The sequence below is a fragment of the Aspergillus campestris genome, assembly GCF_002847485.1.
Source record: "Aspergillus campestris IBT 28561 chromosome Unknown P168scaffold_1, whole genome shotgun sequence".
NCBI lineage: Eukaryota > Fungi > Ascomycota > Eurotiomycetes > Eurotiales > Aspergillaceae > Aspergillus > Aspergillus campestris.
The window spans coordinates 4,519,228-4,543,194 of NW_020194336.1; the positions used below are offsets into that span (position 1 = coordinate 4,519,228).

Below are 23,967 nucleotides of genomic sequence, written 5' to 3' on the forward strand. Positions count from 1 at the left end.
GCTGAAGGCCGGTTTTAAGTTTCCTGTGCGATTCTAAGATCGCTGTTCATATCATCTCGTGGCTCCAATTTACATGACAGAATAGCTTAGGCATTGATTCGACTGGTTACAATGTCAGAACTTGATTTATATTCCTTTGTTCGGGAAAGCCGAAAGATCACAGGACTGGATCCCAGCTTCGAGTATTTCAGTATGCCTAGGTCAGTTATATACAATAAAGCGCTCAGGTCACCGGCTCAAGGCTGTTGCTATGACGACTCGATTGTTACTTCGCGGTGTGGTGGTTCTTAGGCTGCTCGTCTCCCACTACAGGAGCCTTTTTTATGCGATTCTGTCCCACGGCCCTTGTTTGCGTCCACCTGATCGATGTAATACTTACACTCCGCGAAGTACTCCCCACATGGTGGTGAAAACATGACAGACGACTTGGTAGTACACAGCACAGACTTTCCCCATGATTGATGACGAGGATGTGTCGATGCTAACGTATGGGTCAGATCTACAGTTTCCACACGAAGGAGTGCTCAGAGCTACGGAAAAATGACTTTGTCTTTGTGAATGGTCGTCCATGCCAAATTTCCAGCATAAGAGCAACCTCACTTCAAGAGGGGTGTCAAAAAGTCCTGATAGAGGGAGATGATATCTTCTCGGGTGACCGCAGGGTGCAAGAGTTTCTGTCTACGGATATCATGGACATTCCTGTCGTTACGGCGACCAAGTTTCATTTGGTGAGTGGGAGTTCGTACTCTCAAAGATAAAACAATGTTCTCATGTTATATAGATTTCGATACGAGGCCAAACTCTTTGTCTAACCTCGTCGGATGGCTCTGAGAAGAACGATGTCCCTCTTCCGAAAAGTGCTCTTGGGATGAGGATTTTGGCGGCTGAGAAAAGTAGGGAGGAATGCGTGATTTTTGTTCAGTCGGTGATGGGCGAAGAAGCTGCCGTTGATATGGAGATTCTTTGAATAAATCATTCATTGTAGGGCTGATATTACCTTTGAAGGACTGTTGGGAGACCAAACTAAGTGACTGCTATAGTATATATACTTGCGTAAGATCTCGTGGAAAAGAATTAAAGACCGATCAACCATGAATACTCAAGCTAAGCTATATATATCATGCAGCTACAACACACGGCTTTAAACAATGCACACAGACAAGCGACTAAGAGCATAAGTCCCAATTCAACGGCTGTTAATTGAGATAGGACCAAACAACAATCCTTGATAGTTCATATTAATATGCACAAAGTGATTATGTCAGCCAGTATGCAGCAGGTGCATATGAGATGAGACGCAGAAACCCAGCAAACTTGACAGTTGGCATATGACGAGAACAACAAAGCCATGAGGGCCTTCATTACACCCTCAAACCACCACGATATCACAGCCCACGCCCTCTGTTCAGCGTCCGGTTTGTCGCATCAGTTTATTGGCCGGGAATGGTCATGACTCCACAAGAACCCCTGGGTTCGGACGTCCCCGAAACACAACAACTCCTGTTCGGCGCAAACCAGTCTGTATCCCACGAGGAGCGCCGGGTGTTTGTGGAAAATGATCAAGACAAAAAGCGCCATTTGGGGCTTCTCTCCACGGCTCTTCTCCTGTAAGCTACACGACGCGACGCATGCAACGCGCTGTGCATAATGATCCTCTGGCCAAAGCTAATCTGTACCCGAGGACCAATCGCATGATCGGCGCGGCCATCTTCTCCGTTCCTTCCGCCATCATCCAAAGCGTCGGCAGCGTCGGCGCCAGTCTTTCACTGTGGCTTGTTGGACTTGGACTAGCGCTATGCGGGCTATTCGTATGGATCGAGCTGGGCTGCTTGATGCCTCGTAGTGGTGGAGAGAAGCTATACCTTGAGGTCGCGTATCCGCGTCCGCCTCGTCTGATCACGACCTTGTATGGGTTCTTTATCATCTTCGCGCTGTGCGGACTCGGCAGTGTCGTTGTCTCTGAAAACCTTCTCGTCGCGGTTGACATTTCGGCGAGTGATTTCACTAAGCGCGTCCTTTCGGTCGCTGTCCTCGCTTCTATCATCGGCCTCCACCTTACCAGGCGCGACTGGAGCGTTCGCTTCATGGACTACCTGGGACTGCTGAAGGTCTTCATATTAGTGCTCGTCATCCTAACGGGTCTCATCGCGCTCTGCGGCTTCATACCCAGCGTGCCCGACCCAACCGCTAGCTTCCACCGCCCGTTCGCAGGCTCGTCCACGGATCTCTACTCCTACGCTACCGCCCTACTCAAGGTTTTCACGACCTACCAAGGCTGGAACAATGCCGCGTATGTCCTCGACGAAGTGAAGGACCCGCGCCGGACAATGCCCCTGGCCGGCATCCTGGGCGTGGGGCTAGTGGGCATCCTATACTTCCTAACGAATATTTCGTACTTCATCGTCGCATCGCCGGAAGAGATCAGCAACTCCGGAGTCAAAGTCGTTGCCGTCCTGCTGGGTAAAGTGTTTGGCAGCGGTGCGGGACGTATCGCTGCTGCTCTTGCGGCGCTGTCTACGTATGGTACGCTCATGACATCTTCGTTTACGATGGCGCGCGTGGCGCGCAATCTGGCTGTTGAGAATGTCATCCCCGCTGCGAGGTTCTTTGCTCGGGAAACGATACATGGGACGCCTGCTGCGAATGCGTACATTCTTGTGTTCATGGCTGCGTCTGTGGCTATTACTGTTGTGCCTTTTGGTTTGTCACACTTTTCTCTCTCTAGCTGCACATGTATCAAATACTGACGGTTTGTTAAGGTGACGCCTATGTCTTCCTAACCGATATCAACCAATACGAATGGGCAATGGTCAATTCCATGGTTGTGCTGGGCCTATTTCGCATTCGGCAAACCGTCTCCTATGGCCCTAATCAGTTCCGCGTGTGGACGATCGTCCCGCTTATTTTTCTCGCCGTCCAGGCGTATATTTGCGTGTCGCCGTTTCTGTATCAGGCTCATGCGGGACGTGATACGTCTTTGCCGTATTGGCTGCCGGAACTTACTGCCGTTGGGGCGTTTGCGCTGGGGGGGCTTTATTGGAGGTATAGACGACATCACTAGTTTTCTTTTCCCGCTCTCTTTGAGATGGGGTTCTGATAGATTGTCGATTTGATTGGTGATATAACGCTGCCATAAGGTGTATTGCAAGTTGGATAGATAGAGTATAACAAATCAAATAGATTATGCGATGACTCCGAGACCCAATCAATGAACAGCAATCCACCCCAAACAGAAGTCACCAAACTTGAAAACAGATCCCTGTCTCGTGAGCCAGACAATCCCATCTCCCATCGTGGTAGCCCTACCACTCCTCTCCGCTTATTGTCGACAGCTTGATACCCGGCCCCACATTTACCCTAAAAGCGATGTACAGTATGCTTAGATGAGTGCATCGTGAGCATTCCATACTAGAATGATATCCTATAATATCAAGTGAACCTACTATACTAAACTAGTAATACAATAATATGGTAAGTGAGTATATCATGGTAACCACGTAGCATTAGTCATCGGGTGTTGGAATGTGGTTGTAGTTATAGGGTTGTACAGAAGTGATGATGTCAGTTGGACTCCGTCATTCTTCTTACTTTCTGTACTGTCCATTCTTGTGATGAGACTATACTACTGCAGTGATGGTATTTGTTGAGTATCATAAGCAGAAGTAAGGATTGATGTATTCTTCAGTCTTTATGAAATGGTTCTATGAATTCACAGCGTATATCCCTTGTTAATGAAGCAGATATAGACAGTACAATGTCTGTTTAAGCATACTCTAAATCGTACGACATCACCACCATGCACCCACATGCTCGAAAGTCAATTCCACCCAGCCAGTAATCATCCACCAGCATTGTCTCTCAACTCAACTTAACCTTCCCAGTGTACTACATTTCCTGATAAATTCAACCCCCAAACTCCCATACAGTATCATCCATGCCCCGAAGATCCATCCTTCGGTATCGGACCTCCCCAGGGACAGAGGTCACCCACGTCGGGGGTCCCATATCCTTCCTCAACCCCACCCACGCAAAGCTACACAAGCCCCATCCACCACCATCACCACCGCACGAAGAAAAAGAACCGCACATCCACCGCCCCCGCGAAGACCAGAAACCGCGCATCGAGCATCTCTGGCGATCCCGCGATAACAGAAAAGGCCGTCATGCGATCCGCGTCCAGTTACCGACAGCACCACCACCGCCCAAACCTGAGGTGGTCTATATCCTTCCGCGACGGACGTCTGCGCCGCGCGCAATAGCGAAAGGTCTCCTGCGCATGGTGACTGTGTTTGCGTACTGGGATGTGTCGTGGCTTGTGGCTGTGATTTTCACGCTGGGGTCTGTGGTCTGGTGTATTAACGCTTTCTTCGTGTGGTTGCCGCTACAAGATCCGGGGTCGACGTTTAAGAATGAAACCCTCACCGCGGGAGGAGTGTCGGCGTTTGTGGGCGCCACGATCTTCGAAATAGGCAGCTTTTTTTTGATCCTCGAGGCTGTGAACGAGAACCAGGCGGATTGTTTTGGCTGGGCGCTAGAGAAGGCTGTTCATGGTGGTGGGCCAGGGCATCCGGAGAAGGAGACTATCAAGATTGCGCCGAGCGTAAAGGATTGCGTTCACCACCACGCGGATCGGAAAACGTTTCTGAAGATGAGACACCACCACCGCCGTCCTTCTACCTCTGCCTCTGCCTCTGCCTCTCCAGCCAGTCTGGAGAATGGCTCCACCCCAGCCGACGAAAAAGCCACCGGAGACAGAGACACAGACAGAGCCAGCACCCGCTCCTTCACCTGGCTCCCGACCCTAACCGAGCTCCGCAAGCACTACATCCGCGAGATCGGCTTCCAAGCATCCTTCATCCAGCTCATCGGCGCCACCATCTTCTGGATCTCCGGCTTCACAGGCCTCCCCGGCATAATCAACCACATGAGTCGACGGGTGACGAACGGCGTGTTCTGGGTACCGCAGATGGCCGGCGGGGCGTGTTTCATCGCCAGCGGACTGCTGTTTGCCATCGAGACGCAGAAGAAGTGGTATGTACCTGCGCCGCGGACCCTGGGGTGGCATATTGGGATGTGGAACTTTGTGGGGGGGATTGGGTTCACGCTGTGTGGGGTGTTGGGCCCGGCGGAGGGTAATTCGGGGGCGGTTTATCAGTCGAATTTGGCTACGTTTTGGGGGTCGTGGGCTTTCTTGGTGGGTTCCGGGATTCAGTGGTACGAGAGTTTGCAGAAGCATCCGACGGAGGTAAAGAGGGAAGGGGGTTAGGGTGGGGTTGTTGAATTGGAATTGGGGTGTAGATAGATGGCTTGGTATATGGTCAATTTGTGTGTATATGTTTAATGCTGCATTCGTTTCGTTTCCCCTTGTTGGCACGTGTAGACAGATGCATTTGGCAGGAGGTCACGGGGCCCAGGAGTATAACCCCCCCACTCAAAATTTCCTCTCCTTCTTCTCTTCCTCATCCGTTCGTCGTTCCGGTGGTTATACGTGTTCGGTAGTAGACATAGCATACCTATAACGCAGTGTGGATATAGATCAACAAATGAGGTTCTTATCAATCTCGTATAGTATATCATGACTAGTATCTTGTTCTATCTCGTAACGCATGTACTCATGACCGTCAACCTAACCAGAACGCCGAAACATGACGAACAACTAAACCAAGTCCCACTAGAAAAGGTAAAGCACACAAAACTCCTACCATGCATCACGCATCAGCCATAAGTTATCTATATGATCCCATGACTCCCGAGATACTCTTGCGTAAGCGAGCAAACAGACAGATCAGAGAAACTATCATTCATCGGCAATGGTACCGAAAGCGGGGGGATTCGCTCAACGTTCACATCGGGCGACGCGGGTCGCGAAATTGGTGACATTGGGTCTTTGAGGTAGTTGAGGGACGCGGCGAGGTCCTGGTTGCGCTGCCAGAGGTGGAAGGACTCGTCGAAGGCGTTGTCGATGAATGCGCGGCGCTCGCACTCGAACTCTTGGAATGAGTTGGCGATGGGTTGGCCTATGTTGTGGGAAAGTGTGCGTGAGAAGATGATGGCGTCTTCGAGGGCATGGGTGGTGGATTCGTCGCGCGGGGGCATCTGTTGACTGTTAGTTGTGTTTCTGGATATGGGAGAGAGTAGATGGTAGACGTACCGCGTGTGCCGCATCGCCCAGCAGCATAATGCGTCCACGGTGCCACGGCCGACCCGGCCGCACCTGGTACACAGGGCACAGGGCCCAGTCCTCCGCGTGGTCGACCATCTTCCGGAGGGCCGGGCTACGGGAGTTGTTCGACTGCGTGCGCACCAGATACCGCAGCGACATCTTCATACTGTTCTGTGCAGCAGCATCCCCCTCCAACGCGGCATAGTACCTCTCAATGAGAATCTCGTTCACTTTGAGCACGGCCGCAACGAAGAGCTTCTCCCGATTGGGGTCGCAGTAGCTGGTCAAAATGGACCCGTGACGACCGATGTGCAGGGACGTGGTCTCCGAGCGGGTGGGCTGCGATGCGTTCACGGCGCTGGTTATACTCTGGACGAACGAGACTCCGGAGTACTTTGACTCGTTGCCGGGGTCGACGATCCGCGTGCGCGTCGGCGAGTGCACCCCGTCGCAGCCCAGCGCCAGATCTGCGCTCGCTGACGTGCCGTCGTCGAAGATCAGTGTTGCTCCATCGTCTGTCGTGTTCCCTCCGGTGAGCTTCTTCCCGTAGAGGATCGACACTTTTGGTAGGTCCTCGATGGCGGCGACCATGGCGAGCGCCAGACTGATGCGCTTCACCCGACGGCCCTTGTAGTTGTCGCACCCCGCGTCTTTGGAGGCTGTGAGTCGCAGCGGGCCCAGGCGCCGGCCCGAGTTGAGGGCGAAAAGGTCGATAGTGTCGACTTCCACGCCTGCCTCGGGCCCCATCTGATTGAGCTTCGATAGGACGCCGAGGTCGTCGAGATGACGCTGCGCGATAGGAGTCAGGCTGATGGCGCCTCCTGCGGTGGATAGCTCCTTTGACCGCTCGTAGACTATAATCTCGAGGTCGGATAGCTTCGGTGTGAGTTCATTGGAGAGAGAAATGGCAGAGGCTAGTCCAGCGATACCGGCGCCGATGATGGCGATTTTGCGAGGCATCTTGGGAACGTCCACGTCAAATCACAGAAGTATTGACAGGTGGAATCTACCTCAATCTCCACGAACGGATTTTATTCAAGACTATGTTGTTGCAAGCATGGTTTGTCAGTTCGCTATGACCGGCGACTGTAGTGATCAGAACAGGAATGGTGGGCTTGAAGGATCGTGTGGTGGTCTAAGGGTCCAATCTAAGGCCGGAAAATATCTCCCTATGTAATCTGTTAGTGGCACTGGGCTTTCGGGCGGTTTGGATCAGATAGCTTACCGATACTGTCACTTACAGTGGGTTGCCCCAAGAAAGCCGTGGTAGGATGGAATATAACAGCGGTCATACGCCGCGGTTGAACCTTATATTTCGACAGCCGGTCTAGCCGTTGCCACTGCCTTGTTTTGACCATATTTTCATCCATGTGAAGTGGCGAATAACCCCAGATATCAGGAATTGGCTGGAACAACAACCACTAGTCTGCAGACAACCGAGGATTGGCCGACATCTGATTCCACACAACAGATAACCGCCACGAATTCGAGCTTGAGTTTAGATTCGGTCCAGACACGCCACCATATTGTCAGCCCTGTTCGAATTGTTCTGAGATTCGGGGTATTGCAATGTTTGCCATGACGTCTTAACCAAGAACCTTTACCTAGAACCCATCCTATAAACCCCGTTTAACAGGATGTGCTGCCAATATACCAGTGGCGCCTTTATAGGTAGTATAGACCCGCCGTATGCTTTGGATCTCCGCGGCCGTGCCTTCCTGGGGAGTCTTGATCCATCCATGGAACGGTACTCATGGCGGATACTTCTAGATATAGTGCGGCAACTCCCCTGACTTTGTACCGGGCTGGATAGCCAGTGTGATCATGCGAGATAGAAGTTGACAGGTCGTTGTGTGAGACAAATACAAATGTCAGCCCACTCTGGACTGACATTCGTCAGGCCCACCATACCAAGTGAACCAAAGTGATAGCCTAGCTAGTGTTATGGTCAAGTAAATCCCCACATGAAGGCATTCAGCCTACCCATCTTCTGTCTGTTGGAGCCATCTTGTGTTGAAAGGAGTTATACGCATCCCCAATAGGCTTGAGCTGGATGATGTTCATGATTGCAAATGTAGCTCAAGTCTTGTGGGATACTAAATCTAAAAGCCAGAAGCTTAGTTCATGGAAATCACAGTGTGTCGCACTGGATATAGGGCACCTGCGAAGGCCAAAAGTATCATGATATCCCTTATAGTCGAGTAGCAATGCCCTTATTCTATTTCAGCACAATGTTTTTTGTTAGGTAATTATATTTTGCTGACCCATGTACCCCAAAGAAAACGATAATACAAGATAGCTGGTGTTTATCTGAAGTCTGCTTTCGTATATGTGGGAGACTGATGGAACGGTCAAAATATTGATGATATTCAGTATTCTCATAGGTATGAAAAGGGTTGCGAACAGTTGCAAGAATGGAGAAAAAACATGAAGAGCAAGAAAACAATATATAGGGGCAAACCCAGCAAGTCAGCTGATGTTGGCTGATTGTATGTCTCACAACACTATGTATATGTCTCTCACTCTTTGTGGAAGTGTGTGTGTGTGTATGGGAAAGAGAACAATATTGTTCTCGGGGCTTCCAATCAGAAGGAGGAATCAATGGATAGAAATCCATAGATGATAGATAAAATCAAATATATATGAAATAGTAAGAAAATGACCCTACTTAGCAGGTGAAGTGTATGGTGAGGCCCATGAACCTAGCGTGGTGACCATGTACACTGTTAGTGAAGATAGACGGTGCATGTCTTATGATATCTATCACTCCCAGTGTACATGTAACTTTGGAATATTGATGTAGGATATTCAAGATATTCATGTAGCAATCATAAAATAGGTAAAAATTTGTTACAAATTGGGTATGTGTAAACCATCCTAACTCTTGAACTCCAAGCTAATTATGACAACGCAGAAAGAAGTAAAACCCCCAAAAGTGACAAGTCATGGAAGAAAAGTCAATCTAAGCCCATGGCATAGTGACCACTGAACTCTCAATACCCGACCCTGGTTGCCCGATTACAACCTCGGCCCTCAGATTGTCAGGCTCAAGGTTCATGACGATGTTGAACAGCGTCGAGCTACGCATCGTCGGGTGCCGCGTGAGATCCGCCTGTCGGCAGATGGAGTTGGGCATGTTGTACATGTCGGAGAAGATCCGGTCGCGGAGGATCGCGGGCGTAGCGTGCTTCCCGTGCACGCCATCGTCCATCAGCTCGCTGCACAGCTGTTGCACGCGCCGCAGCCGGGTGTCCGAATCGGGCTGCCATGGCTCGTCACCGATCGAACGGTTCGCGATAAAGTGGTTGGTGTGCGTGACGATGCCATTGTCGTCTTCTTCGAGAACAAAGTCGCCCAAAGGCGAGAGCTCCAGCCCCAACGACCGTTCATTGTCCGCGAGAACGATGTACTGCGCGGAGGCGAGACCACCGAGCTTGGAGATCGTGCTCAGTGCTTGGTCGACGGACGTGCTCTCTAGGCAGAGACGCAGCGCGACGTGGATTGGGAGCTTGGAGGTCTCGCACGGGCGCGCTTTGATGGCATTGAGACCTACGCCGACTCCAGCGCTGTTGAATCCGATTTTACCGACGACCCCGGCCTGACGTGGAAGTGTTAGTGCCGTGTCTCACAATGCGTAGTTAGATGAGTTAGTCATGGCTTACCTCCGTTACCATGTACACCTTGGGCTTTCCCTCGCGCTCAACGGACATGAGCACGATATTGCCTGACACCAGAGACGTCCAGTCCCAGTTCTGTGCCAAGAGTCGGGAATTCTCGCTCTTCTTCCACGAGACACTTGTACAGCCGTCTGCAACATTTGTGTACAGCTCCAGGGCCAGCTCGCTTCGACAGTTGAGCGCGACAATGTCCAGGACGTCCAGTCCGGCGCCCTCGGCGATCCCTTCCATCTCGGAGTAAAGATCCGGGGTCAAGCGCTGGAGGGTCACCTGAAACTCCCTGGCATAGTCCTTGACCGTTTCCCAGGACACCTGGGAGGTGAAGCTGAACATCTCCTCATAGACGGAGATTTGATCCTTGATTTGACGCTGCAGTTGCAGGCCATGTTGGAAGCCGATCTGTCGGAGTGTTAGCCAACGTGGTCAATCCATAAGTCCTTGATCCACAGGATCGGAAGAACCTGAGGCCGTACCTTTCTAGGGCTTCCCCGGAGATCAAGCTTCGTGGGACCTCGAGCCTTCAACTGCATGATGGATGATGAGGACAGATAAGTTTGAAATGATAAATTCAAGCGCTCGCTGAAGAAAATCTGTGCAGGGTTTGCGAGGAAACAACCCGGCCGTCGAGGGGATTCCGGGGTCGTATATAAGTCTCAGGAGCAAGTATACCACATCCAACCCATCCGTCTGATTGGAGACGATCCATTCCTTATTTTCCCGGGTATCTCCGCCCGAATAGCAGTCGGGTCTGAGTATAAGCCAGTCAGCAGCCACCGTGTAAGGCCCAAGTGGAGCAACCCACGCGGGCTAATGGGAAGCCCCTCACGGGCTCGCGGGGTTAGCGATAAAGATGCAAGACTCGGTTGTTAGTTACATCATAGCGTCGAATTAGTTCACTGGTGGTCCGGTTTGGCGACCTCCCAGTGCTAGCAGGGATGCCAGGGGCCAAACCACTCGGCGCCAATCTAGTGCCTGTTCAGGCTGGTTGCACTGGCCGTGCGCCTCACCTTTGTGAGGATCATCTGGAAAACTCCAAAGGGAGGGTTCCCTCCGGACCGCCACTGATGTCTTTTGGCATGCAATGGCTGAGTTTGGCTGCTACAAGTGGCGTCGAGGCTGATATTGGCATGCAGAAAGGTTACCGACTTGAATGGGGGGTGTGAGTGGAGAGAAAGTCGAGTGGATTGAAAGTGATGAGGGATTTCAGATGATGGGGGGAAGCAGCTTGTGTGGTTGCCTGACCAAGAAGCCAAGTCAGCGCCAGGCTCCTCATTGACCAATTCGCCATTATCAAGGAGTACTATTGTAACATCATGTCATGGTAACCTGGTCCGCCTAGTCTCGGCTTCATGGGCCACCGAAGCCTGTCCTTGGTCCCTTTCGTGCATTGGTATTTCCAGTTTAGGCAAATTCACCAAGGCGCCGACCAATATATTTCCTTCATCGGTGGCTGTTCCGACGCCCTCGTGTTTGGCTGCTCTTATTTCCTATGGCCCGCCTCCTCCACACCTCCTCTGCCGTGCGATGGCATCACATCAAAGTTTCTTGCTCGACTACCTTTCCTCTTCGACATCTGTCGATGCATGCTTCATATGAATTCTTATGATCCGAGAATGACCGTTGCTTCGCTTATCTGGCAGAGCAGCTCTCGTGCCCTTCCCTGCCGTGTCAGTGAGGCCAGATGTAACTAAAGGCCGCCCGCAGGACTAGTACGGCGTGGGCGACAATCCGGCTGCTACAAGCGACCCAAAACCGGTCAGATCCCCAGGTGGGGTGGAGGGAGAACCGGTCACTATGATACAATAGTCGAGAGAGTGGAACCGGATGCGCGAGGCTAGCGAGAGAATTTAAAGGGGGGTAGCAGACCGTGGGCCCACAATCACATTGTAACATTTCCCTGCCCTTGAACCGATTCTCTGAGTGAGATGGTTTTCCTGGCACCACTTTGGCATCAGGCTCCGAGAAAGGGTGTCTCTCACTGAATGTCCCTTTACGAAGATCGTTGCAGTCGCACCATACAACCATCGGGTATCCTCGTGAGTTGCAGTGTTCGGGAGTGTGGGGACGATCCCTGGTCGATAGTGCAACCCCAAACATATCCCCGCAGACTGGAATTGGTGATTCCTTGAGATGGGGGTGTTTACCATGATTTTTTCTACGGAATTCTTGTTTTACTCGTCGAGATGAAGGTATTCAGAAGTTCAACGAGCAGATTGTGAAGGAGGGAGGTGTGGAAATCGATCGCAACTGTCGGCCGTTCGTGACCCACTACCAGAATGTGGGTAATCAACCTGCATCAAAAGCAAAAATAGATGGACGATCGTATGTTATCTCAGACCCACTCACACTGATCTGCACTGACGACCTCACTGCTTTTTCTGACAGCATCCTGTGTGCACAGTGGTCATTTTTGAGTCGTCTGACCACTGGCATAACAGTCGCGTGAAGTATTCTCGAGATACCATGGATTTTCCCATGTCTACCGAGGTATTGCGCTGTCGGATATGGGCCTTGCCTTGGAGCCATCTCCGGGATCTTCATCAAACAGGCGGCTAGCGTATGCTCAAGTGCTCGAATTCCACGATGCTTCTGTTGGCAGAAAAACTGATACCGCGCAAAAACCGAAAGTTTTGCTTGATATACACCAATGTGGCAAAGAAACAGTCGGTACTGAGATAGACAGCCACAGTGTTGCGAGCTGTATATACTACCCATACATTCCTCCTAGATGGATAGTATCTCTGCATACCAGTGCTACACCGAAGAGTCTGAGGCCTCCAGGCATGTCTGAATCATCCACAGCGCATCATGACAGGGCTACAAGTCTCATGCCAACCAAGGCGTTCAAGTTATTCGCGATATGTTCTCCCCCAGGATCTCCAACAGCATCCCCTTCTATTGGACAATTTCCAACTTATCTTCGATGGCTATGGATGGGACTACTTTAGCAATGAGTACTCTATCTTGGAGCTGGTCTATGGCTAACCTCGCATTAACAACTCCAATACGTATCAACCCAGCACCACGAAATCTAGCCTAAACGATCGGATTCTTCGTTAGCCAAGAAATAGAACATACAGTGAAGTCCACTACGTCCTTCACATTCCAAACATTCAACCTATTCATAGAATGCTACGTGTCTGTAGAGATTCGATAGATAACGTACACAATAAGACACATGCGAGCCTATATTGTCGTCGCACCTAGCTAGAACCTCGGTTCCTGCTTGATAGCATATACAAGACTAACCATTCAGATAGATAACCTACTTAGCCATTAATCTAAAAGATATTATGCTGCCTATAACTACTAGCCAAAGAAAGGACGACTTCGTATCTGTGGATAAGGCCAAGTACGCCAAGCCAATACTATCTCCCATTGAGCGTGGCAGTGCCCATTGAAGCTCCCACGAAAGCAAGTATCCCGGAGTGGCAGTTTCCGTATTCTGATACTGGAAGCTACTAGCGTCTGCGCAGTGATGTTATCAGTTAACATCCAGGAAACCAACGGGGATTGCATGTGATGGACAGGGAGTACAGTGGTACACAATCTAGAATACGACATCTGGCTGGCGCTAAGAAAAGCCTTAAGGTTTTATCCAATGCAGTCGTGTTTCGAGTTGGACGGCCTCGCTCCAATGTTCCAGCCACTTGTTTCCTGGACAAGGATGGCAATGCCAAACGGAAAGGGTCATTGCATTCCATCCCTGAAGAGGCTGAAGCCCGCACTGCGCCAGTCAGAGTGCCACTTTCCGGGGAAGCAAGGGAGTTCACTTCCAGCCTGTCAAATGCAAAGGCGAAGTAACCAATCAATCGATCTTGACAAGCAGGCAATCCACACGTCATCGCTGCGTTCGCTTTGGGGGATGAGGGATTTTCTGATGTTGGATAGATAGCTATCGGCTCGGTGTTGTTTCTCGAGGCGTTAGACCTGGGATTGGACCACAGATAGGATAAGGGAGAAGCCAATCAGGTATTGTCAATGGATGGAAGGAGAAGGATTGCCGATCTTGACTTTAACTTCGATGATGCCAAGTTGGACTATCTTTGCGGGGAAGATGGGGCCGATCACTCTCGCTAAAAGGCGAGGCGAGTCAGGGAGAAATCGGATTTGACAAGGAAAGAGTCTGGTTTCCATGGTGGAAAACTACAGGGGGCATTTGGGGATGACAAGTTTAAACAACCTATGTATAGCCACCGATGGCAGAAAAAGCTGTAGGACGAGTTCTATAATAACATGATAGAAGTGAATTGGTCGAAAACTCAAGCATTGGTATCAATCGCGTTTCACGCGTTCGTTTTGCTAGACTTCACCATACCTCCCCTTTTCACTTCCTCCCCAAGAGCTTCCAGTGCCGCTCCGTACCTCGACTTGACGGCCTTCATGTCATCAAGCTTCACGCTCACCTTCTCCACCTTGGTAAACCGGGTGATTTTACCATCAATGGAGCGAGAGATCTCATTTCCAAACCATCTGCCTTCCCGATGAGCGACGAGTGTCCATGCCGAGCCTTCCCGACCAGCTCGTGCCGTACGACCCACGCGGTGGACGTATGTGGTGACGCTGGGTGGCACATCATAGTTGATCACGTGCGATAGCGATTGCAGATCAAGACCACGAGAAGCACGGTCCGTAGCGATGATGATGGATATCTTGCCTTGGCGATAGGCGGTTAGCGTCTTGCGCGACGCCGAAGAGTTGTTGGATTTGATGATGGTTCCGATGCGACTGGCTAATGATGGATCAAGCAGAGCCAACAGGCGGGAAAGTCGAGATGCAGACTCAGATGACTTTGTGAAGATCAAGACGCTGGACTCCGCAGAACGGCTAGGCTTATCTTGCATCACTTCATCCTCGGACTCAGAGTCGCTGTCAGATGAGCTATCCTCCGAAGAGCCCTCATCGGACTCGTCAGAAGATGAGCCATCGGAGCTTGTGTCATCGGAGTCAGAATCCTCAGAGTCGGAGCCCTCGGAGCTGGTATAGTCTGAGCTCGTATCCGACTTCGCGCTATCAATGCTGGGTTCCTGGTTGGCATCGCTGCTGATATTAATGTTCGAGAGTAAGAGGCGCAAAAGATAGAGCGGCTTCTGCGATTCATCTCCCACAGACACCGTGAACTCTTTGAGGGTGTGGGGAAGAATAAACCTATCATCCGGGCGATCGACAGCCATCTCGTCTTCGTTCTCCCCAGCGGGACCCGACTCTTGCCCGACAAGGACCAACTTGGGGTGGACAAGCCGAAGAGTATTGAGCTTCGTAATGTCCCTTGTCATAGTGGCACTGAGAATCACCTTTTTGGGTTCTCTAGTATGAATAGGAAGGCCAACATCTGCCGTAAACTTCCCGCTGAAGCCGAAAGCGTCTGTCGCCTTTCGCGAATCCAGCGAATCCATCACCACTTCAACCCATTCTTGGAAGCTCTCGTTCAATAGCCGATCAGCTTCATCGATGACAAGCCATTCCAGATCTTTGAGGGTGAACCCTTTTGTGTAACGTAGATGATCGACAAGACGACCCGGCGTGCAGATCAGAATGTCGACGTTCGCCTCGGTCTTTTGGATGTAGCCAGGCAATGACTCGCTTTGCTCTCCTGCGTCGGCAATATAGTCCTTCAGGCTGAAATTCGTCCAGTCATCGGGTGTCAATTGGTCCTGCTGCCGTAGCTTGAATTTCTCCGGGCCGTGAACCTGGTCGACACGCATTAACGAGCGCTGCTCATCCTTGATCGCTACATTGCCCACAGCCGAGGCAACTCGGAGACCCGAGCCTGCAGCGCAGAGCTCAGACGCTTCTCGGGCTTGCTTGACTAGCTCTCTGGTGGGCACCACGATTAAACCTCGGAGCCTGGGAGCTGGCAATTGTTCCATGGCAGTCACCATTGGAAGCACGTAAGACAAGGTCTTTCCCGACCCAGTAGCAGCCGAAATACACAGATCACCCCGATGGCTCTTGGGTCCCTTGAGAAGTAGTGGAATCACCGTTGACTGCACCGCAAACGCCTCCTTGTACCCATTGTTTTCGAGTGTGCGTAGAAGATTAGGTTCGATGCCAAGGTCAGCAAACTTGCCCTTTGCTTCAGTCGATGTACGGAGAGGATTGGCCAGCCACGAAGGAAGTGAAGAGTACGTGGGCTTCTCGACTTGTTCAGGCACAGGCTCCGGTTGAGGTAGTGGTTCCAGACCCTGGGCAATGACGGGTTCTGGTCCTGTTTCTTCGGTCTCGTCCGGCTGATCTTCCTTCACCTTGGCCGACTCTTTGACCTTGGTCGATCTTTCAAATTTCGACAGGACCCCAGAGAACTTATTCTTGGCCGGCTTCGACTTCTCATCTTCGCTGGGTGCAGAGTCTGTTGCCGCTGCCTCTCTGCGCGACTCCGAAGTTTCAGCATTGTCCTTTCTCTTCTTTGCATCCTTTGCATCCTTTGTTAGATCCGTAGCATCACCAAGCGATTCGTTATCATTTCCTGAAGATTTCCGCTTGTCTTTCCTCGATTTCTTCTTTCCCCTAGCGTCTCCAACATCTTCATTTGGGGTTGTTGTCTTGCCGCTAGCCGGCGAGACAGCACTTTTCTTCGGGGTCGCATCCTCTTGAACACTCCCATCGACAGGGTCTTCGACCTCTCTTCTGTTCTTCCGTTTGCTTTTGGCGGAGATAGGGGTTTCCGACGGGCTTTGGGTTTTCTTTGACTTCTTGGTGGGCGTCGCAGTCGATGTGGTGGCAGCGGAGGCATCTAGATCTCTCTTCCGCTTATGGGTTTTCTTGCTGTGAGGTGAAGTAGCATTCGCACGGGGGTCACCGGCCATCGTCAATGTGAAAGCGCAGTACAAGCGCAAGCTTGGAGAAGTAAATGGAGAGTATCAACGGCGTTGCGCGGATGGTATCTTTTTTCTCCGAATATTTCTTGTTAGCGGGGATTATTTCTGACGGCAGAAACTGCACACCGCCTGGGCTGCCGCCAGGGTCTGGACCTTTGGGCGATCATCAACATCCCTTTTACTTGGCGACGGTGATGACCTTCTCCTCCACTACGCAGTGTCAGCGTCACGCTCCATGCTGATACCTGCGGAAAGTGTCTGAACATGGACAGACTGAAGCGAAACTACTCAATTACCGCGTTCTGGATGTATCTGCATAAGTGCACCCACAGCCAACATGCCTTATAACATTGCGTGAGTCGCAGTGGCCCAGAACTAGTCCTTCCTGTCTAACCAGCGTCGCATAGCATGGCCTGTGACTTCTTCTTCCCTCAACCGGGTGGAGTAGAATGTCACATTTACCAATTGTCGACGAAGCTTATCGATCGGGGCCATAAAGTGGTTATCATTACACATGCTTATCAGGGTCGAACGGGCGTCCGTTATCTCACAAATGGATTGAAGGTCTACCATGTACCTTTCTTCGTCATTTATCGCGAGTCGACTATGCCCACGGTCTTCTCTTTCTTTCCGATCTTTAGAAACATCGTTATACGCGAACAGATTCAGATTGTACATGGACACGCTTCGTTGAGTAGCTTTTGTCACGAAGCCATTCTTCACGCCCGGACTATGGGTCTGCGGACTGTGTTTACAGACCACTCGCTCTTTGGATTTGCAGACGCTGGGTCTATCTTGACGAACAAGCTGCTTAAGTTCATCTTAAGTGACGTTGACCATGTGATTTGCGTCAGCCATACATGGTGAGCGCAGACTGATGATCCATGCGCAACCCACTCATGCGAAGCTAACACACCCTACAGTAAAGAGAACACAGTCCTTCGAGCATCGTTAGATCCATTGATGGTATCTGTAATTCCTAACGCCGTCGTTGCGGAGAACTTCCGGCCACGGGCCTACACTCCCCGAATAACGGATAGACTATCTGGGGGATCTCAGGAGGTACAGGCTTCACCAGAGCTACTGGGGCCAGACGACACGATTACAATTGTGGTTATCTCGCGCCTCTTTTACAACAAAGGGACGGATTTGTTGATCGCCGCTATCCCGAGAATATTAGCGTCTCATCCGAATGTACGCTTCATCATCGCCGGGTCTGGACCCAAGGCCATCGACCTCGAACAAATGCTGGAAAGGAATGTCCTACAAGACAAGGTCGAAATGCTTGGCCCTGTGCGACATGAAGAGGTCCGCGATGTCATGATTCGAGGCCACATCTACCTGCATCCGAGTCTAACCGAGGCCTTTGGCACGGTCATTGTCGAGGCCGCTAGTTGTGGTCTGTACGTGGTATGCACACGTGTCGGGGGCATCCCGGAGGTGCTACCTCAGCATATGACCACATTTGCCAAACCGGAGGAAGACGACCTTGTAATGGCCACCGGAAAGGCCATTGCGGCATTGCGCTCAAATAAAGTGCGCACTGACCGCTTCCACGACCAAGTTAAGATGATGTATTCCTGGAGAGACGTGGCGCAGCGGACAGAGCGCGTCTACAATGGTATCTGCGGGGATATCAGACCGGAAGAGTTTTACGGGTACTACCCCGGACAAGGGCTAGACGCCAGCGGGGACCGAGTGCGGAGTTTTGCTCTAATCGACCGGCTGAAGCGGTACTACGGCTGCGGTGTCTGGGCTGGCAAGCTCTTCTGCCTCTGCGTGGTCATTGATTTTTTGCTCTATATTTTTCTGGAGATGTGGTTCCCGCGGGTCAATATCGACATTGCCCGCAGCTGGCCGAAGAAAGTGGAACAGAAGAGCGAAAATGACGGTTTGAACAACAGCAGCAAAGGCTCCAGATCTCATTTAGCGTCCTGAACTCCGTCTCCCATTCTCCTCGTTGACCCTACTGTTGCTTACGCCTGACCCATTCGACAACTTACTGTTTGCGAAAACAGAGACCTGTGATACCCTTGCTATTGATAATTAATGGATAATAAAGAATATACAACTCAAGATACAAGACCGCTAAGCATGCCCATGACGCCTGTCCGTATGCTTTGTACTGGGCTCATACTTCCACTCGCGAGTAATCGACTCCGCCCCCTCAGGAAATTTCTCCTCAGCCCCCAAAAACCCCTTATCCCCGCGCTGGCCACCCTGAGCCTCATCCCGCTCAATGCCACGCTGGCTAGGCATGGTGCGCTCGAATTTTTCAGGCTTAGAGGCGCCGACACCCTCAAGCCCCGAGCCGTGATGCTTGCGGCCAGGCTGGCCATCATGGTGGAGTTCAGCGCTGGACTGCCCGGACGCAGGCTGGCCAAGGCCCCGGTGGACGTCTTGCGAAGTAGCGCCCATCATGGTGTCAGCAGCTGACGTCCCCGTCGACTCCTTGCCGTGGGATCGTTCCACGTTAGGGTTCATTGCCTGGCCCGGGACGGTGTTGTAGGGGTTCGGCGAGTAGGAGTTGCTGGCGGGGGCTGTGCCGGGGGGGAATGTCTGTGCGTGGGACTCGCGGACGTCGTCGTTGCCGCCGACTTTGCGTCCCGGCTGGTGCTGTAGGCGGTTGTTAGCTTGTTTGCACACTTTCGGTTTGGATATAGAGCAACATACTCCGCCGTGTGGATGATGTTGATGAACCTGGTCGGGATGCTCGTGGGGGAAAAATTCCCCTTGCTTGGGGTTCAACGACTCGTAGTTTTGGGTGCTCATTGTTGCAGACGTGAATCTCTCTATGAGAAGTGTTTTTTTTAAAAAAAATTTAGACTTGGTACGAGCCATAACAATAACCCCAGAGCGCATCTTTATATGCACTCACAATGGAATACGCTGCCATGACGTCAGAATGATAAGGACCCAACGCCTCTTGCATTTACGACAAGATTCAGACATTGGGACAGTTTCCTGAAATCCATGGGTTCTAGAACGTGTAATGGAATGACCACCAGTGTCGGGGTTGATTTGCTGCAATGGGGCTGGTGACGTCGAGCTGAGAACAGCATGCATGATGTGGGGGAGGGCTGACGACAATGCACCAGAGTGGTTGGATTTATCCATTTTTTTCTTTAGGTAGTATTTGCTTGCCTTATAGGTCTTTCCTTTGCCTATTTTATTTTTCTTTGTTTAAGGGATGGTAAACATGAAGCATATATACATCATTGTGGGAAGAAGTGTCATCCGGTTGCTGGATACCGCAACTGATATCACATGATTGCTTTCCACAGCGACAGGGGAGAGCCTGGTACGTGAGGAATAGAGCGGGAGTAATCATAATCTCAATCCAACATGAACCCAAAGACAAGAATGATGATAAATAAATAATTAGGATATGTACTATTCAAGGTATCTTCGCAGATGACAGAGAACCCCCAAGCGCCTTAACATCTCAAACATGTAGAAAGACTCCATAAATTAGGACGGTCGCTGATCTCCTGGCCAATTCCTGGGTATCTTGATCGAACGACCATAATGTAACCCGTCAAGGGTTCGCGACGCTAGAGTATCACACCGCAAGGGGCCGACGAGGCCAATCATTTCATGATCGGGGGTCTGCCATCCTTGTTCCACTTGACTCGACTTCGGACCCATTCGACGGCTTCCTGAACCCCTGTTGCCATGAGTGCACTGATCGGTAGCACGCGACTGTCGCGGACGCCGACGCCGGTCTCCCCCTCGAAGACCTTGCGCACTAGCCCTTCCTTGATGCGAACCACCTCCACCGAGTCCTCTCGGTCTTGCTTATTGGCCAGGACCAGAATAGGGACCCCCGCGACATCGGCATGCTTCAAAACAGACTCCAACACCTGCCGGCATTCGTCTAACCGGCCGAAATCGCTCCCAGGGGCATCGATCCCGACCATCCGCTCTGTAAAGGCATCTGCGTCGCCATCTGACGCATTTGACGGGGAACTCGATCGAGAGGTGGAAGGAAGGCGGGTGATATCCGGATCTTGACCGACGTCGGTGCTGTCGACGACGAAGATGATCGCGTGACAGCTGGTGTAGTAGCTTTGCCACAGGTTTCTCATGGTTATTTGACCTCCGACATCCCAGATCTTTAAATACATGTCTGGGAGATTGATCGTGGCCACGTTTTGCCCGACCGTGGGCACGGTTTTCCCGGGGTTGGGGGCAGGGACGCCATCGGAACGGGGTTGGTAGATGTTCTTAATCTGGGATAGGAGGGTTGTTTTGCCGGCGTTGTCAAGACCTAGTAGTAGCGCGGAGTATTCTAGGGGTATCCGTTAGCAAATACCCGGGCCACTCTAGACTCCCAGAGACTCTGCGATGGTTCTTACCCTCTTTGCTAGTCGCTTGCATATACAGCGACTTGGCCAAATGATACATGGTTGCGGTCGGACAGAGAGGGCCAAAAAAGTCCGACAGGCGCAGCCTCTATTTCAATCAGAACCAGCGGCACAACACGAGTGATGAGATGCGACAATCATGGCAGCGCGAGAGGCTTGCAGTGGCTTGCTTGGATCTCTCTGCGCAACTTCCAGTTCACACTTGTCGTCTTCCATTTGGACCCCAAGACCAAGGGGACGATCCAGACGCCCGTCCGCTCCACGCGTCAGCCGTGTCTGGATTAGGAATATAGGGCATAGGGTATTCCCCTCATTTACCCCTTGCCCTAACTTCCCAATCCGTCCATAATCCCCGCAGTCCGATCCGTCCATCCCGCCGTTTTGGGAGGGGAAATCTCGATTATGCTGGGAATGACTAGTATTGACTCTGCTCTGATCTCATTGTTTCGGAACCAGGTATTTAGGACCCTCTTTTGAGGGTGTGGATTCGTTTGATCAATATGATTATCTTTATATATGGGTCTGGCTCTCGATATCTCCTTGCTATTTTAGACCGTTATTGAGTTTACTGGGAGTCCTCGACCAAGAGGAGCCTGCGTCCGCCACCTCGTAACCCAGCACGCCATACTAAGCTTCAACGAGGATCGACTCCCCCCCCCGCTGATAGGGATTTCTAAGCTACTGTAAATTGGGGCTTCGATTTTGTCAGCAATTCCTTGCCCTGTTCCTTCGCGGGGATTCTCCTGGCGCGTCAATCTTAAAATCCTGCACGTAACTCGAGTCGATCTTTTTTTTTTTTTTCCCTTCACGGTTGACTATGGTCCCTCGACGGTTGTCCGGCTACTTTACCTTCACCTGAAGGCAGTGCCCTACGAATGTCTGGACCCACCGAGCGAGTCCATTGCAACATCTCCAACCCATCGCATGGCTGATACAGCATGCCCCGTGCTGGATGGGCGGGCACGGCCATCTGGTTCGCCGGGAATGGAAACTGATACCATTATCGTGGGTATGTCGCAATTATCCTTACCTCTGTCCAATAGCGATCGCAGTTGACGCGGAACTCTGCAGGGAATGGGCCGTCTGCCATGCTTCTATCCTTCATCCTCCACGGCAATATTCCATACTACTCTTCGGACCCTCCCCATCCAGACCCTCTTCTCGATGCGAAGCTCAAGGACGCCCCGGATTTATTGAATGCGGATGTCTCGGCACTCACAGAGCACTTTGCTGCCTCTCGCCTTTCCTATTCCACGCAGGCGCTCCCCGTCAATGTACTGCTAGATACCCTGGTCCGACCCAGTGTGGATGTGGAGGAACTCAGCTGTACAACAAATATCGAATGGCGACGCTTACCAGAGAAATCCGTCTCACACCTGGTTTTCGGACATGCGTCACAACCCGGGGGCCAATGGGTCGAAAACCCCATGCCTGGGAGCTGGGAGATTCAGACCCTGAGCTACGCATCGATGCTATCTCTCCCCGGCTATTCCTTTGCAGAGCACTATCGCAGGGTCACCGGAAACGATCTTCCGGCGTTCACCCGACCAAGTCGACAGGAGACAGCCGACTACTTCCGCGCTTATCCGGAGGCAGTACAAATCAACGATACCATGCGTTGCCACGAGACCTTGAATGGGATCTCAAGAACCGCCAATGGATTCTATATTCGCTCCCACAACATCCACTGTAAACGTCTCGTCCTCGCCAGCGGAATCTTTTCAGAGGTGCTGCAGCCCCGTCCGCTGTTACAACCCCTAGCCGCCCTGCAGCCTGTTCCTGAGCTCCCGCTCCTGGTGATCGGATCTGGGTTCTCAGCTGCGGATGTCATTATCTCGGCCCCGAAGGACCAGAAAATCGTCCATGTATATAAATGGGCCCCGGAAAACCGACCATCTCCGCTGCGCGGGTGTCACCAACAGGCATATCCAGAGTACTCCGGTGTGTACCGTCTGATGAGGCGAGCTGCTGTCGCTGCGGAGCCGTCTTCTACTAAGAAACCCAGATACCGGCGATTGACATCCACACCCTTCCTCACAAGCCGGACTTGGGATGATGTTTATGAGGGATTGCCTAATACAGAGATCATCGGGGTAGATACGAACAAAGACGATGCGACGGTGACCTTTCGCGCGAACGACGGCAGCGTATTCACCAGGAAGGTTCGGGGTATGGTGTACGCCACAGGCCGACGGGGTACTCTGAAATATCTCGACAACGACCTCCTTGCAGAACTACTCGGACAACCGAAAGGGCCAGAAATAAACCCCACCATCTCCGGCCAGACCCTACGAAGCAAAGCTCTAGATGACATGGAGATTGCGAAAGATCTATTCATCATTGGCAGTCTGACCGGGGACTCGCTCATACGCTTCTCCTACGGGAGCTGTGTTCAAACGGCAGGGAAATTAATCGGGGTATCTTCTAGTAACGGAAGGCCCAAAGATGAAGCAGTGCTCAGATCTAAACCTCAGAGCGCCGCCTTACAAGCAATGCACGGCATGGATGGCCATGCTGTTTACCCAAACCACAACCAGTATCACATTGATAGTGGGGACAACCATGGACTACTCCATTCTCTGTTTGACAAACTCGGCTTGGGTGGAGTTTGGACAACATTGGCTAGGGTTTGGTATGCGTGAACAGGCATATGAACATACTGTATATTTGATAGACTTTTGATGGTTGCTGTCGGCTGGTGTATATTATCATTAGATGCCGTTAAGGCCACAGCTATGAACACTGCACTGGTCAATTTCTATAGTAAACGATGCTGGATGTGTGTATAGTTAAGGTAACGGATATCCGACCTAAGTCAACACATTGAGGAATAGGGAACTAATATGCTCTCACATCCCTAACAACATGAACCTTTTACAGAGATCTTGTACCTTATGACGGCACTCTTATCAGCCTACGGACAACGTAGTCAAATTATATTG

General features: G+C 51.4%; 10 protein-coding genes across 10 annotated transcripts; 5 read left to right on the forward strand and 5 right to left on the reverse strand.

Annotated features, from left to right (window-relative positions):
* The first annotated feature begins 271 nt into the window (after window positions 1-271).
* P168DRAFT_287330 (uncharacterized protein) lies at window positions 272-1,019 on the forward strand. Its single transcript, XM_024836550.1, has 3 exons — window positions 272-429; window positions 498-728; window positions 782-1,019. The coding sequence occupies exons 1-3, from the start codon at window positions 415-417 to the stop codon at window positions 965-967; spliced, it is 432 nt and encodes a 143-aa protein (XP_024697864.1). The 5' UTR covers window positions 272-414; the 3' UTR covers window positions 968-1,019.
* Window positions 1,020-1,352: 333 nt separating this feature from the next.
* On the forward strand, window positions 1,353-3,169 carry P168DRAFT_324262 (amino acid transporter). The gene is made up of 3 exons (XM_024840811.1): window positions 1,353-1,607; window positions 1,682-2,700; window positions 2,760-3,169. The coding sequence occupies exons 1-3, from the start codon at window positions 1,444-1,446 to the stop codon at window positions 3,059-3,061; spliced, it is 1,485 nt and encodes a 494-aa protein (XP_024697865.1). The 5' UTR covers window positions 1,353-1,443; the 3' UTR covers window positions 3,062-3,169.
* A 429-nt stretch (window positions 3,170-3,598) lies between these two features.
* Window positions 3,599-5,266, forward strand: P168DRAFT_301813 (uncharacterized protein; the record flags this gene model as incomplete). Its single annotated transcript, XM_024838573.1, has 1 exon — window positions 3,599-5,266. The coding sequence occupies exon 1, from the start codon at window positions 3,935-3,937 to the stop codon at window positions 5,264-5,266; it is 1,332 nt and encodes a 443-aa protein (XP_024697866.1). The 5' UTR covers window positions 3,599-3,934.
* Window positions 5,267-5,730: 464 nt separating this feature from the next.
* Window positions 5,731-7,123, reverse strand: P168DRAFT_315285 (FAD-dependent oxidoreductase; the record flags this gene model as incomplete). The annotated part of the gene is made up of 2 exons (XM_024839883.1): window positions 5,731-6,096; window positions 6,152-7,123. 2 exons carry the CDS (start codon window positions 7,121-7,123, stop codon window positions 5,731-5,733), a joined length of 1,338 nt encoding a protein of 445 aa, XP_024697867.1.
* A 1,780-nt stretch (window positions 7,124-8,903) lies between these two features.
* P168DRAFT_287333 (putative acyl-CoA:6-aminopenicillanic-acid-acyltransferase) lies at window positions 8,904-10,694 on the reverse strand. Its single transcript, XM_024836551.1, has 3 exons — window positions 10,314-10,694; window positions 9,826-10,239; window positions 8,904-9,761 (listed from the first exon to the last, which is right to left on the reverse strand). The coding sequence occupies exons 1-3, from the start codon at window positions 10,368-10,370 to the stop codon at window positions 9,126-9,128; spliced, it is 1,107 nt and encodes a 368-aa protein (XP_024697868.1). The 5' UTR covers window positions 10,371-10,694; the 3' UTR covers window positions 8,904-9,125.
* Window positions 10,695-14,061: 3,367 nt separating this feature from the next.
* Window positions 14,062-16,696, reverse strand: P168DRAFT_287337 (putative ATP-dependent RNA helicase DBP6). The gene has a single exon (XM_024836552.1). The coding sequence runs from the start codon at window positions 16,644-16,646 to the stop codon at window positions 14,127-14,129; it is 2,520 nt and encodes an 839-aa protein (XP_024697869.1). The 5' UTR covers window positions 16,647-16,696; the 3' UTR covers window positions 14,062-14,126.
* Window positions 16,697-17,051: 355 nt separating this feature from the next.
* P168DRAFT_263670 (phosphatidylinositol N-acetylglucosaminyltransferase subunit A/GPI3) lies at window positions 17,052-18,596 on the forward strand (the record flags this gene model as incomplete). The annotated part of the gene is made up of 2 exons (XM_024834814.1): window positions 17,052-17,521; window positions 17,582-18,596. The coding sequence occupies exons 1-2, from the start codon at window positions 17,067-17,069 to the stop codon at window positions 18,594-18,596; spliced, it is 1,470 nt and encodes a 489-aa protein (XP_024697870.1). The 5' UTR covers window positions 17,052-17,066.
* P168DRAFT_287338 (uncharacterized protein) lies at window positions 18,547-19,457 on the reverse strand. The gene is made up of 2 exons (XM_024836553.1): window positions 19,332-19,457; window positions 18,547-19,274 (listed from the first exon to the last, which is right to left on the reverse strand). The coding sequence occupies exons 1-2, from the start codon at window positions 19,428-19,430 to the stop codon at window positions 18,747-18,749; spliced, it is 627 nt and encodes a 208-aa protein (XP_024697871.1). The 5' UTR covers window positions 19,431-19,457; the 3' UTR covers window positions 18,547-18,746.
* Window positions 19,458-20,023: 566 nt separating this feature from the next.
* Window positions 20,024-21,240, reverse strand: P168DRAFT_301819 (ADP-ribosylation factor family protein). The gene is made up of 2 exons (XM_024838574.1): window positions 21,017-21,240; window positions 20,024-20,949 (listed from the first exon to the last, which is right to left on the reverse strand). The coding sequence occupies exons 1-2, from the start codon at window positions 21,063-21,065 to the stop codon at window positions 20,249-20,251; spliced, it is 750 nt and encodes a 249-aa protein (XP_024697872.1). The 5' UTR covers window positions 21,066-21,240; the 3' UTR covers window positions 20,024-20,248.
* Window positions 21,241-22,009: 769 nt separating this feature from the next.
* On the forward strand, window positions 22,010-23,667 carry P168DRAFT_294917 (uncharacterized protein; the record flags this gene model as incomplete). Its single annotated transcript, XM_024837992.1, has 2 exons — window positions 22,010-22,034; window positions 22,097-23,667. The coding sequence occupies 2 exons, from the start codon at window positions 22,010-22,012 to the stop codon at window positions 23,665-23,667; spliced, it is 1,596 nt and encodes a 531-aa protein (XP_024697873.1).
* Between the last annotated feature and the right edge of the window lie 300 nt (window positions 23,668-23,967).